General features: G+C 37.7%; 1 protein-coding gene across 5 annotated transcripts in view; it reads right to left on the bottom strand.

Moving 5' to 3' along the window:
- The window catches only part of XPO1 (exportin 1), a 53,039-nt gene that overhangs the window by 6,328 nt on the left and 32,821 nt on the right, over positions 1 to 13,890 (bottom strand). For all 5 annotated transcript variants that reach the window (XM_015557920.1, XM_015557917.1, XM_006778560.2 and 2 more), the window contains 13 exons: positions 12,913 to 13,094; positions 11,665 to 11,713; positions 11,464 to 11,583; positions 7,721 to 7,849; positions 6,509 to 6,667; positions 3,831 to 4,028; positions 3,284 to 3,422; positions 2,911 to 3,092; positions 2,672 to 2,828; positions 2,412 to 2,575; positions 2,005 to 2,139; positions 1,497 to 1,680; positions 1,106 to 1,212 (listed from right to left, as the gene is read on the bottom strand). In XM_015557920.1, coding sequence (XP_015413406.1) covers positions 1,106 to 1,212; positions 1,497 to 1,680; positions 2,005 to 2,139; positions 2,412 to 2,575; positions 2,672 to 2,828; positions 2,911 to 3,092; positions 3,284 to 3,422; positions 3,831 to 4,028; positions 6,509 to 6,667; positions 7,721 to 7,849; positions 11,464 to 11,583; positions 11,665 to 11,713; positions 12,913 to 13,094 — 1,905 coding nt within the window. The remainder of the gene's footprint in view (positions 1 to 1,105; positions 1,213 to 1,496; positions 1,681 to 2,004; positions 2,140 to 2,411; positions 2,576 to 2,671; positions 2,829 to 2,910; positions 3,093 to 3,283; positions 3,423 to 3,830; positions 4,029 to 6,508; positions 6,668 to 7,720; positions 7,850 to 11,463; positions 11,584 to 11,664; positions 11,714 to 12,912; positions 13,095 to 13,890) is intronic.

Below are 13,890 nucleotides of genomic sequence, written 5' to 3'. Positions count from 1 at the left end.
TATGAGATAATAAAATGTGTCTTGTTTTAAGCCAAAATGTGCTGTGAGCCGGTCCATCCTTGCTGTTTCAAGGGACCTGGCATATATGGCATACTGTTCTTAATATATTTGCTCACCTTCTTGGCACTATGTGTTTTAACCAAGGTCACCTCTCCAAGAAAGATTGTTTCTCCAGGTAGAGATTTCCCCCTGAAGTTAGGGAGGGAATAAAACCCCTTCACTAAGTGCCAGGCGGGAAAAAAAACAAAAAGAAAAAAAATAAAAAGAAAATAGAACTTGGCTGGAGATTGTGGCTAGAGATCCTGGCAAGGCTGCTGATCAACTGAACGCTGTCTCTGTGTCATTCCTTCTTCACCGACTCCGTCCACACCATTGGGGAGCCCTTGTCCTGCTGGGGTTGGACCCCAGCAGTATTTAAATCTGATACCTTGAGAATTCCACAATAGTTTCCTGAACAAGTTTCCTGGAAATTTTTTCCTTATCAATTGGAACAATATTGAAATTTTAAAATTATACAAATAGATCACTTGTCAACCAATATTTCCATGCAGCAATGTCAATAAGACAGAAATTTCTGTAATGTTCCAAGGATCAAGAGCATGAAAAGGTTTAACAAAAACTAAAAATTATTCACATTTTTCCAAGTTGAGGCATATGGAGCTCATTTAGTTTCTGAAAATCATACTCCTTTCTGGAAATGATTTAGAATAAAAGCAGTAAGAGTAAATGAGATTTTCAAACCTTCAGCTGGTAAAGTACTTTTACTGAGGAGGCAAACTAATGAAAGCTTTGCAAATTGCTTTGAAAATCATGATGAACATAAAGATTTCATCTGAACTCTATATATCTATCCATGAAAAAATTAAAATTACCCAATCTATTCCTCTCAGCTATCTTGTTACATATCACCACCATCTAACCATCTTTGCAAGATGGTTTAAAACTTAGTATTTTCAAGTAGTCAAAGACTGTAATTAATAGAATGCTATACAATAATCCTAAATGTAGACATCTAAATTACCTTTAAATTAGCCAAATACAGAGACAAAGCTTAAACCAGAGAATGCAGCATCAACTTAAAAAACAAAAAACACATCTCACTTACCATCTGTGGATCATTGGACCGGCTCACCCAACCAGATATTAACTTTAAAGTTTCCCTTTTTACTGTTCGCATACTTCTTATCAACGGTTGCTTTGTAACCATTTCACCTAAAAAATACAACCAAGTGGAATCCAACTTGACAAATAAAATTCTATATTGGTAATTACATGTACTTCCAATACTATTTACCTCTAAAGATATATTTAATGGGGGGTGGGGGGGGAAGACTAATTTTCTAAGGGAAGGGGCATGCAACTAGTTAAAAAATTATCTAGGGTTATCTGGAGGGAGGCTTATTTAAAATCTGTAAGAACTATTGAATGCCTACACTAAGGCAGAGAACGTAGAATTGATGTTGTACAGCATTCCATAAGAATTCAAAATCACTCACCATTAGCTTGGATAGCTGCAGAAATATTTTCACTGAGGCACTTATATACATTAAGCATATCCAAGTAAATTCTCCCAAGCTGAATTACAAAGGGGTGTCCAACAGCTTTGCAGGCTCTCACATTTGTTTTCAATATGCTACCAAGCTGCTTAACTGTTTCAGGATCTTTAAGTATATCCACATTCTGTGATAGACAAGAATTATCCTTGTAATTATTAAAGCAAAAACCACTACCAACATTATTCCAAATTTATAATCACATTTATAATCCATAATGGTATAAAAACACAGAAGTCTATTACTAATACCTACAACCAACATTAGAGTGACATCTTCCCAATGCACCAGCAAAACAAAATAAAAATACTTATTTCTTTAATGCACAAAAACACACACAAAAGTAGTTATGAATCAGGTATGCATGTCAAAGGCACTGAGTTCACTGCTCCTAAAAATAACACACTTCTTAAATTCCACCATAACTTTTGTAAAAAGTAATATAACTTACTTTGGTTGCCTGCTGGATTATACTATCCCAAACTTGATTAGGAAGCAGCATGTATTTTTCTATCAAATGTTCTTGTACTGTTTGGTCTGTTTGTGCACCAATCATGTACCCCACAGCTTCATAAAATGTATGGACCTATGTTGAAAGACAGACATTTTACTTTTATGTATCATAATAAGGAAAACCATACACAAACAATTCAAGTCTATACTGAAACTAATTTCATTGAAGTGTCAGAAATAAATTAGACAGAAAAACAGCCTGACAAACTCTGGTTGAACTTTCCCTTCACTATAAAAATTTAACCAGAGATACTTGGAACTGCATCTAATAGTGACATTCTTTCTATTCCCATCTGACTAAAACAGTAGTTACTTTCTAAGAAAATAGGCTAAGATCTCCCATACCTGTTGAGGTTGAAGATCACAAATTATAGTGTTAATATTGTTCAAAATCTCATCAATAAACGGCATTACTTCTCCAACCTGAACCTGAACAAAATGCCTGCGGCACTTCTGAGCTATTTTAATGAAAGTATCACAAGCCATGTCTTGGACTCCATCATGGGTCTCTAATGAAACAAAAACATTTATTTAAAAAAATGTAAAAATAATTTTTAAACAAAAACAAACAACTAAATAAAATATATCAAATAAAAAGGATTTACCATGCATGAATTCAAACAGCTTGTTAACAACAGTCTTTAAAAATTTCCAGTGGGCTCTTAAAAATCTTGGATATTGACCTACTATGTACATGATATTTGATGCAATTATAGCTTTATTATCTTTGCCTCTTTTCTGTTCACATAATCCTAATAGATCCTGTAAAATAAGACAAATTTCAGTAATTTATAATTAAGCATAATTATTTAATGATTCCAGTCTATACATACCACGTGCATACCTTTATAACAGTAACAAGAAATCGTTTTTCATCCTCTTCATGCATTGCTCCACTAATGGAGCCTATAGCCCAACACAATGTATTTAAATTTTTCCATGACCATTCTGTACCATTCACTTGATTGTGAAGCTTTTCAGTCATTATTCTTTCTGTATCTACATAATCCAGATGAGTAAGATAAACTACAAAGGAAAAAAAGTTCCAGATGTTTCAGATGCATAATTTAATGAGCAAAAACTTTTACTAAGGGAAGAGCAGTACATTAATAAAATGGCTATTAACAGATTCAGAAACTAAGTGGATCATGTTTCCTATAATATTTCCATTCCAGAATAGAATCACAGACTGAAATTAATAGTATTTATTAACTTACCTAATGTTTCTCTCATATTCTTATACAAATTTATGGAATCTGTATCCTTCATGAATTCCCTTACAACTTCACCCTGATCATTTTCTACAACCAGTACTTCCTCTGGTTTAGCCATACGACTAACCATCAATAAACGAACCTATTCAACAAGAAAAATCTGTTAATCTCAGAAATCAGCCACATCAAATATAGATTGAAAAATTAGATTATATGCACTTTAAGGTACCAAACTGCCCTGACAATATAAAAGAAGGAACATATTTAAAATGTAATTCTACTAACAGTGAATAAAAACCATCTATTAAATACCCAGTGCTTCATCCAGACTCTGAAAGGGGGTAGCCTCTTAACTTTCTAACAAACTCACAGATGTGCTTATAACAATCTCTTGCATGTTCTGGTTTTCAACATGCATGGGGAAGTTGGACTCTTTTTGTAGCCCATTTATTTGGATAGATTAGTAAAAAAACAAAAGCCAGTGCTTGCATTTAGCTCTAAAAATCACAGTAAGCCACAAGAGCATCAACCACCCACTTTATACTGTTACCTTGGATAACACGGGCAAATACAACTGCCTCCTGGGAGGAACATCAAAATGCTGACTTCCAGATAGTAACGGAGAGGCCAACGTAGAGAATGGGCTCTCTCTATAGAGTTCAGCTGCCAAATGATTCCAGTACTCAAGACAAATCTTAAAGATTTCTGTTTCTTCCACTTCTGATACCAACAACATATAATGAAGGGCCTACAAAGAAGATCAAAATTATTAAAATAACTCTTAGACATTAATTGCTTTGCACTCATTGTGTTATTCAGAAATAAAAGTTCCTGTTTAGTCTCACAACTCTGATATTTCATTATTCACGCACCATACTAAAAATTCTTTAGGAGCAAATTCTGTTTTCTTTGTTTTAAAATATGTATTTTATTGATTTTTTACAGAGAGGAAGGGAGAGGGATAGAGAGTTAGAAACATCGATGAGAGAGAGAGTGACATCGATCAGCTGCTTCCTGCACACCTCCCACTGGGGATGTGCCCGCAACCAAGGTACATGCCCCCAACCGGAATCGAACCAGGGACCCTTCAGTCTGCAGGCCGATGCTCTATCCACTGAGCCAAACCAGTAGGGCAAATTGTTTTCTTTATACATGTCCTGGAACACTTATGTAGTAATTAGTTGGTATCAATAAGCAAAAAGAAACAATCCAAATATCCATCAATTGATGAATCGACACACAAAATTTGATACAGCCATACAAGAAAATATTACTCAGTCATAAAAAAGGGATCAAGTACTGGTTCATGATGTAACATGGATGAACCTTAAAAACCCAACTACAGAAGACCATATTATTCCATTTGTATGAAAGATTTAGAGTAAGTAATTCCAGAAATAGAGAGCAAATCAGTGGCTGTGAAGGAATGGGGGAGAAAAAAGAATGAGGTAACTTTCAATGGGTATATCACTGGTTTGTGGGTAAAAATCTTTTGAAAAAGAGATGGTTGAAAACACTGTGAATGTACTAAATGGCACTGAATTATACACTTTAAATTGGATAGTTTTATTTTATGTGGAGTAAAATCAATTTTTTAAAAAACGTGTTTTTAAAACTGATTTTATTTTGTTTTTAAAAATATTTTATTGATTTTTTACAGAGAGTAAGGGAGAGGGATAGAGAATTAGAAACATCGATGAGACAGAAACACTTATCAACTGCCTCCTGCACTCCCCACTGGGGATATGCCCGAAACCAAGGTACATGCCCTTGACCAGAATTGAACCTGGGACCCTTCAGTCCACAGGCCAACGCTCTATCCACTCAGCCAAACCAGTAAGGGCTTTAAAATTGATTTTAAATATATTTTTACTAGAGGCCCAGTGCATGAAATTCATGCATGAGGGTGGGGCAGGGGAAGGAGGGGGTCCTCAGCCCAGCCTGCACCCTGTCCAATCTGGGACCCCTCCGGGGATGTGCTGGTTTAGGAAACCGACATCCCTCTCAGAATCCGGGATGGCTGGCACTCAAACACTCACATGCCTGCCTGATTGCCCCTAACCACTTCTGCCTGCCAGCCTGATTACCCCTTAACCCAGGGGTGGGCAAACTTTTTGACTCGAGGGCCACAATGGGTTCTTAAACTGGACCGGAGGGCCGGAACAAAGGCATGGATGGAGTGTTTGTGTGAACTAATATAAATTCAAAGTAAACATCATTACATAAAAGGGTATGGTCTTTTTTTTCAATAGTTTTATTCATTTCAAGCGGGCCGTAGTTTGCCCACAGCTGCCTTAACCACTCCCCTGCCAGCCTGATCGATGCCTACCTGCTGCCCTGTCAGCATGGTCCCCCAACTGCCCTCCCCTGCCAGCAATCTTCTGACCACATGGGGGCAGCCATCTTGTGCAAGGGCGCAACAGTCAATTTGCATAGTAACTCTTTATTATATAGAATTGATTTCAGAGAGTAAGGTAGAGGTAGAGATAGATACAACAATGGTGAGAGAGAATCACTGATTGGCTGCCTTCTGCATGTCCCGTACTGTGGATTAAGCCCATAACCCGGGTATTATATGTCCTTGACTGGAATCAAACCTAGGACCCTTCAGTCCGCAGGCCGAAACTCTTCCACTGAGTTAAACCAGCTAGGGCTTTAAGTTGATTTTAGAGAGAGGAAGAGGGGGGAGAGAGAGATAGAAAAATCAATGATGAGAATTATCAAAAAGCTGCCCCTGGCATGTGGGCCTTCCAACCCCGCCCCCACCCCCCGCCCGGGGTGGGGTGGAGGGCATTGAGCCCACAACCCAGACAGGTTCACTGACCGGTAATAGAACCGCAATTTCCCAGTTCATGGGCCGACAATCAACCACTGAACCACACAAGCCAGGCTACACATCAATTTTTAAGTAAGGTCATTAGACTTCATCTTAGAAATGACACATCTGACCCAAATGCCATGGCTCAGTGGTTGACCATGGACCTAGGAACCTGGAGGACAAGGCTTGATTCTCAGTCAGGGCATGTGCACAGGTTGCGGATTTGATCTCCAGTGTGGGACATGGAGGAGGCAGCCAATCAATGATTCTCATCTTTGATGTTTCTATCCATTTCTCCGCCAATCTTCTCTGAAATATATCTATCTATCTTGACACATCTGTACACCCTTTAGGAATTTATTATCATGTAAAAAAAGAGTTTCAGAAGCCAAAGGCTCCACAAAGCCTACCTCCATGAGTGTTTCCCTGAGATTTAGTCTTTTTTCTATAAGTTGACCATGTTCCTTAAGAAACGTGCAGAGAAACAAACTGAGATTTTGAATGAAGTTCTGTTCATCATCTTTTCCATTTGAGTATGCAAGTCGAATATTGGTATTTAAAGGAAGCATCTGCAGGTTTAAATAGAGACTATTAGCCTGCATTTTAAAACCAATGAAAAAAGACAGTACATTTAAGCCCAATGATTCCATTACCCTTTTACCAATACTAAAGTAGTCAATTATCTTCTTCTCCTTGGTCAGTATAACTGTTTTTGTATCTCTGTGTCCTAGCTTTGGACACATTAAAAAAAAAATCCTTTATTGTTTAAAGTATTACATATGTCCCCTTTTACTCCCTCCAGCCTACCCCTGCCCCCTACCCTAGACCTTGACAACCCTATTGTGTATGTCCATGGGTTACACATATATAAATACAAGGTCATTGATTGATTACCTCCCACCCATCGTCGTCCACCTTCCCCCACGTTCCATCTGAGATTCTGCACTCTGTTGCATGCTTCCATTATTTCTGGATACACGCTGTTCATTATTTTATTTTGTTACCCCGATTCTACATATAAGTGAAATCATGACACTTAATTCTCTGACTGACTTATTTCACTTAGCATGATACTCTCCAGGTCCCTCCATGTTGTCTCAAAGGGTAAGATATTCTTTTTGTACTGCTGCATAGTATTCCATGGTATAAATGTACCACAGCCTCTTTATCTATTCATCTACTGATGGGCACTTGGGCTTTTTCCAGATCTTAGGTATTTATGCAAGTAGTAAGATTTACTCAGACTATACTCTGAATTCTTTCCTGGATCAAACTTTTCCCTCTTTAATCTTATCAGAAATGTAAAAACATTCAATTAATTTATTCATATAACATACAATAACATAATATTATGATTAATCTTTTAGATAACTTATATAAACTAGAACTGCACAATCCTTCATTTCAGACATAATGTCAGAAGCAGCTGACATTAATCCCGAGATCTGTAAGCATTTAATGAATTTTCAAAATGGCTCATTAAAATGGCTAGCTTACTCATTTTATAGAATAAATATGCTATCATATTATACTCGGTCTATTATAAATTACTCTGAAATGGTTAAACTCTAATCCACCCTTTTCTAAGGAACATAAATTTACTCAGTTTTTGCGTGTTTTACCTGTTTTAGCTGCATCATTGTCAGTGTAAATAGCGTGACAAATTGTTCCTCATACTGGCTTACACTCACACCAGCAATCTCAGTGAGGCACTTCAGAGAGACATTTCGAAACATTGGAACATTCAGGAACTGTTTTAATACAAAAAAGAAAACATAAAATTAAAAGGCCTGAAACATTTTACTTAAAATTAGAGGGGAAAAATAAAAATGATTTTACTAGTACATCAAATATAGACCCTCCCTCCCCAAAAGCAGATAAGCAGGTGACAGATAATTTTGTTTTGCACATGTATTTTGAGAAAATTTCATTAACCACCTTACTGACAATAAATAATTTAAGAGCAAACTGTGCTTTCTTTTGATGTGTCTGGGACATCTAAAAAACACAAATTTCCTTAGTAACCTATCTAAGACCCATTACGTGACTTTTAAGAACACCGTATTTTCTGTGTAGTCTAAAAATAATCCAAGATTTATAACTGTTCAGATTTTAGGAGACTGAAACACACCAATGATTAATGAAGACGTGGGAAAACTAGCTCTTTCATATTCTCTTGCTGAGATGATATAAAGATGGCATGCCATTTGTGGATGGTAATTTGGGAAGCAACAAAAGCCTTAGAAATGGACATTACTATTTACCTGATATTTAACACAAGTTCACACAAAATAAATACTCCCACAGGGCATAAATGTCTTATGTATAAGAATGTAACCTTTAGTACTACTGACAATAGCAAACAGTCTTATACAAATTATCTTTTTTTTTTTTTTTAAAGCATAAATCCAACTACATTTGCCGGAAGCCAATTCCAGCATGTCAGCAAGGGCTGAATCATCTAGGAATGGCTGATGGCATTTCCCCAAACCTGAAAAGGATACATAAATGACTGCTTGCTGCCAGACAGCTAAGGGCATCTTAATCTACAAGTTATTACCTCCTCCTGGCCTTCACCTGGCCAAACACCTGAACTGCCAGAGGTAATTCCCCATTCTGACAATGTACTGTGTATACCCTTTGATGTGTATATCTACCTTGCCTTACGACAATGTGTGTTAATAAAAAGCAAGGGGTCATGAGAAAAGGAGAACTTGGTTTCCTTTAGCTAAGTCTTCTGACTCCCTATAAAGCCTTTCAAAATTATGTTTCGTCTCTGGACTCGTATTTAATTTACGCACAGCCCCTTCTCCAGTTACCTGAACCCTTTAATCAAGAACCACTGGCATTAATATTAAAATAATAAAACTGTTCCCCAAAAGAAATCAACAGAGTGAAAACAGAAACAAAATCTGGAGGAAGACACTCACTACACATATGGCGGATTCAGGGTTAGTATCCAGCCACACATGCACCTTTAAATCAATAAGAAAAAGATAAAAAAAACCTAACATAAAATGGACAAATATGAACAGCTTTAAACAGAATGCACCTAGGTAGTAAAAAAATATTTAAAAATATGCTCAAACTTCATTAGTTACTAGAGAAATATGAGTTCCTGTTTTATCCCCACCAGATTGGTGAAAATTTTTAAAGTCTGACAATACCAAGTGTTGGTGAGAATTGTTAGTAATGGTAACTTTCTTTTTCAACCTTTTCTTTTCTTTCTTTCTTTTTAAACAAACTGTCTAGTAATAAAATATCTCCAGCCTTAGCCCATTTTGCTCAGTGGATAGTGTCAACCTGCAGACTAAAAGGTCCTGAGTTCAATTCCGGTCAAGGGCATTTGCCAGGGCTGTGGGCTCAACCCCTAATAGGGGGCGTGCAGGAGGCAGCCAATCAATGATTCTTTCTCATCACTGATGTTTCTATCTCCCTCCCCCACTCCGTTCCTCTCTGAAATCAATAAAAATATATTTTAAAAAATCTCCAACATTATAAATTCATTTATCAGATTATGACCTTCTCAAACCCTCAACCACAAAGCCCAAAATGTAAATTATAATTGCCTGCTTTTATAAAGTCACAATTAGGCACAATTTATTCATTACATCTGTTCAAAAAAGATTTGAAAATAAAACACTTGGAAACTGGTTATGTCTGGATAAACAAATATAAGACTTCATCTAGGCATTACATATTGCTTTTATTTTTTTTATTTAATATATTTTATTGATTTTTTACAGAGAGGAAGGTAGAGGGATAGAGAGTTAGAAACATTGATGAGAGAGAAACATCAATCAGCTGCCTCTTGCACACCCTCTACTGGGGATATGCCTGCAGCCAAGCTACATGCTCTTGACCGGAATTGAACCTGGGACCCTCAATCTGCAGGCACACGCTCTAGCCACTGAGCCAAACCGGTTAGAACTATATTTTTATTGATTTCAGAGAGGAAGGGGGGAGGAGGGAGAGAGGGCTGGGAAGGAGGGGGGAGAGAGAGAGAGAGAGAGAGAAATATCGATGGGAGATTATCATTGATGGGCTATCCCCTGCACTCGCAATGCTGGGGATTGAGCTCACAACCCAGGCATATGCTCTGACTGAGAATGAACCGTGACCTCCTGGTTTATTGGTTGATGCTCAACCACTATGCCATGGCGGCCAGACTGGTGCTTTAAATTATCAGGAAATAAATATAGATGTTCCATTTTTTAGAAACATTCCTTACCTTATCTCCCTGTAGTCTATATAATCACCTAAAATAGAATCAGATCTATTCCTAGTTGTTCACATGGAATTAAAGAAATTACATGGTATAAGTGAAACTATCATTTCAAAGAACTACTAGCTGAAACAATGGAAAAGTCCTTCTGAGCAGGTTCCTTATCTCAGAAACAAGGTTGGTTATGGCTATAAATGCAGAATAATTTTCTACATGAAAGGGTACTGGGGGTGGGGTGGGGGTGTCCCCCAGCCCGGCCTGTGCCCTCTCGCAGTCTGGGACCCCTCGGGAGATAACGCCCTGCTGGCTTAGGCCTGCTCCTGGGTGGCTCTACCCCATCACACACAGAGCAGGCCCCGTTCGGGGGGGTGGCGGTTGGGGCGCTGTCCTCTATCACTCACAGAGCAGGGCCGATCAGGGGGTTGGGGCACTGTCACTCTCACACTCAGGGCAGGGCCAATGGGGGAGGTTATGGCTCTACCCCGTCACACACAGAGCAGGGCCCGTGTGTGTGTGTGGGGGGGGTTGGGGGGTTGGGGTGACACACCCTGTCACACACAGAGCTGCAGGGCGATCAGGGGGTGGTGGAGCTCCTCCCTATCAGGGGCAGATCAGGGGGTTGGGGCGCCTTCCCCTGTCAGGAACAGAGCAGGGCCGATAGGGAGGTTGTGGCCCCACCCCCTGTCACACACAGAGCCATTTTTCTTTTTTATTCTGGGCCAGCTTTAGCCTCACTCCAGCTCTGAGGCCTCTGGTGCTGAAAGAAGGTATCCGGTTTGTTTAGGTTCAATAATCGAAACTCTGTATCAGCTCCAGCTCTGAGATCCCCCCTCGCTGAAAACTGGTTTCTGGGGTTTTGTTTAGCTTCTATATTTGTAACTATGTTTCAAACTGCAGGCTCAGAGGCCGGCAAGGCAGGAGGGGAACGTTGCAGTCCTCTGTCACTGAAGCAAGCAAGCCTCATGTTCAGTTTAAGCTGCCTGGCTGCCGGCCACCATCTTGGCTGGCAGTTAATTTGCACATTGCCCTGATTAGCCAATTGGAAGGGTAGTGGTCGTACGCCAATTACCATGTTTCTCTTTTATTACATAGGGTAATAAATGCAACTATTCAGTGATAAGTAAAATGTATTCACTCTACCTTATAAATTAATGTGCTGATTAACTTGGTCTCAAAAATATATCCCAGTGGAATCCAGTTAAGAAATCTGAGTAACGTTTCCAATGTTGCATGTACAAGTGGAGCATTTTGGGAATTTTCCTGCAATGAAAACAAACCTATAAAATAATTATCTTCTTATATATAACTGTTATTTTAAAAAGTAAAAATGAAAGCACTTACCATCACAAACTGGCACAGCTGAAAGATTTGTGAGAACTCATTGCACATGCTAAAAATAAAAAGTGACTGGTTCAGAAGGCAAATAAAAATACTGTAATTATTTACATACTAACTAATATTACATATTCCAATCTGCGCATTAAAAACTTCAGTTACTCTCATTTAAACACATCCGCCAACAACTTCATCAAAAGCTACAGTTATTAAACTGTTTCTTGATTTTTTAAATCATTCTTACTGTAAATATTAAATAGATCAATCAAGTCTTTGATAGCAAGTTAGTTAAAAAAAACAAAATAATAATAATAATAATAAAACAACAACCCTCCAAACTATCCTGGCTGTTGTAGCTCAGTGGTTGAGTGTCAACTCATGCACCAAGGTCACCTGTTTGATTCCAGGTCAGGGTACATGCCCAGGTTGCTTTCTTGATGCTTTGGTGGGGGAGTGCAGGAGGCAGCTGATCAATGTTGCTATTTCTCTTTCTCTCTCTTCACCCCTTCTCTCTAAAAAATCTGTAAATACATTAAAAAAACAAAACCCACAACTCTCCAAAATAAGTGGTGGCATTATATGCAGTGTTGGTCAAAAGTAGCTTTACAGATGAGTACATGAAACAGTTTATTCTTCCATGATTTATTAGCTATGTATTTGTTTTCCATAGGAACAAATTGTAAACCTACTTTTGTCGTATCCTGTATATGCCATATACACCAAGTCAGAGGAAATATTGTAAATTCTGAAGCTAGTTTGACCACATAATGGTATATAAAAGTGATATACTGCTCTATCTTAATGACTTCAACTAATTTTTAATAACTAAGAAGAAAATAAAGTCTAGCACAATCCTAGAGTTAACAGTAAGAAACTGACAAGATGCAGGACTAGTAAAAATTCAGCTGACATTTGGACACAAGTAATTTTCCTTGGAAGCCATAATTAAGTAGTCACCATAGAAAACATATCCAAAAGGGAATTCTCAACCTACAATCCTTTCCCATGTGACGTATGACGTTCTTTTGCTGTGACAATGAAGTATAAAATCTTATCTTTTACACCATTTGTACTTTTTAAGCCTCCAGATTTAGAATATTAGGCTCACTGTAAAACTATTTAAATTTGCACTAAAGAAACCCAGAAGTAATTTATCATATTAACAATTATAATCCTTTAAAAACTTATAGCCTGCCTCCAAATTCCTTTCAATAGTTTGAGAAATTACTTGAGCTTCTAAAACAGAATACTCACCTGTCTTTTAAATGCTTAGCTTTCACTTGGGTTATCTGTCCACTAGAGAAATCAAATACTTCTTCACTCAAGAGTTTAAGAATCACCATATTATTCTGACAGAGACTCTCACTGGTCCTACTTGCTCCAACAATGTCACTGATAAAAGTTGGCCAGTGTTTTGGCCATTCCTGTTTCAGTATCTAAAATAAGAAAATGTTAATTTCATTTCACTCGTCAATGGCAAAACTTCAAAGGTATTGCGTCATATTAAAAGGAGCAAATATCAAACTACTTTCCATTTTCTACTTCTTTATTAAAACAGGAAATGTGCCACCACTCACAAAATACACTGGATAGAAAGTACAACATAGATGAAGCCCTCCGTCTCAAATACCCTACAACTACTCTCAGTTATCCCAACTGGTCTAATCTGGCTCTAATGTGTATGCATATAATATCTGCCAGATAGGCATAAGTTTGGATATATAAATTTAATAGAAAAAAGGAGGCATTACAACTGGGGATAGAATAATTTTTTGACCAATAATAGACTGTGTTCGATTTTTAAATCTGTACTGCATATACTGTACACTAGGGATATTTCTGAACCAGATAGTCTGTAACAGCACCTGTGAATTAAGAGGTTAGTAACTATCTTCTTTGTACTCCCTTCCTCTTGCCATTCAGAAATAGGTTACCAACAAAAAGTCTTTAGTATAAAAGTCAATATAATTCAGTGAAAATGCAAATGTTTTAAAAATCATTTAAGTTCCCAAAACTATTAAAGAGAAAATTTTCTTTTTTCTTACACACCCAATTAATCTCAGGGAAAAAAAATTTTTTAAATATATTTTATTGACTTTTTACAGAGAGGAAAGGAGAGGGATAGAGAGTTAGAAACAGATGAGAGAGAAGCATCTATCAACTGCCTCTTGCACGCCCCCTACTGGGAATGGCCCGCAACCAAGGCACATGCCCTCAACCTTAATCAATCTG

The sequence above is a fragment of the Myotis davidii genome, unplaced genomic scaffold, assembly GCF_000327345.1.
Source record: "Myotis davidii unplaced genomic scaffold, ASM32734v1 scaffold6, whole genome shotgun sequence".
NCBI lineage: Eukaryota > Metazoa > Chordata > Mammalia > Chiroptera > Vespertilionidae > Myotis > Myotis davidii.
Note: the sequence above shows the minus strand (reverse complement) of the source record. Positions and strands in the feature narration are given on the sequence as shown.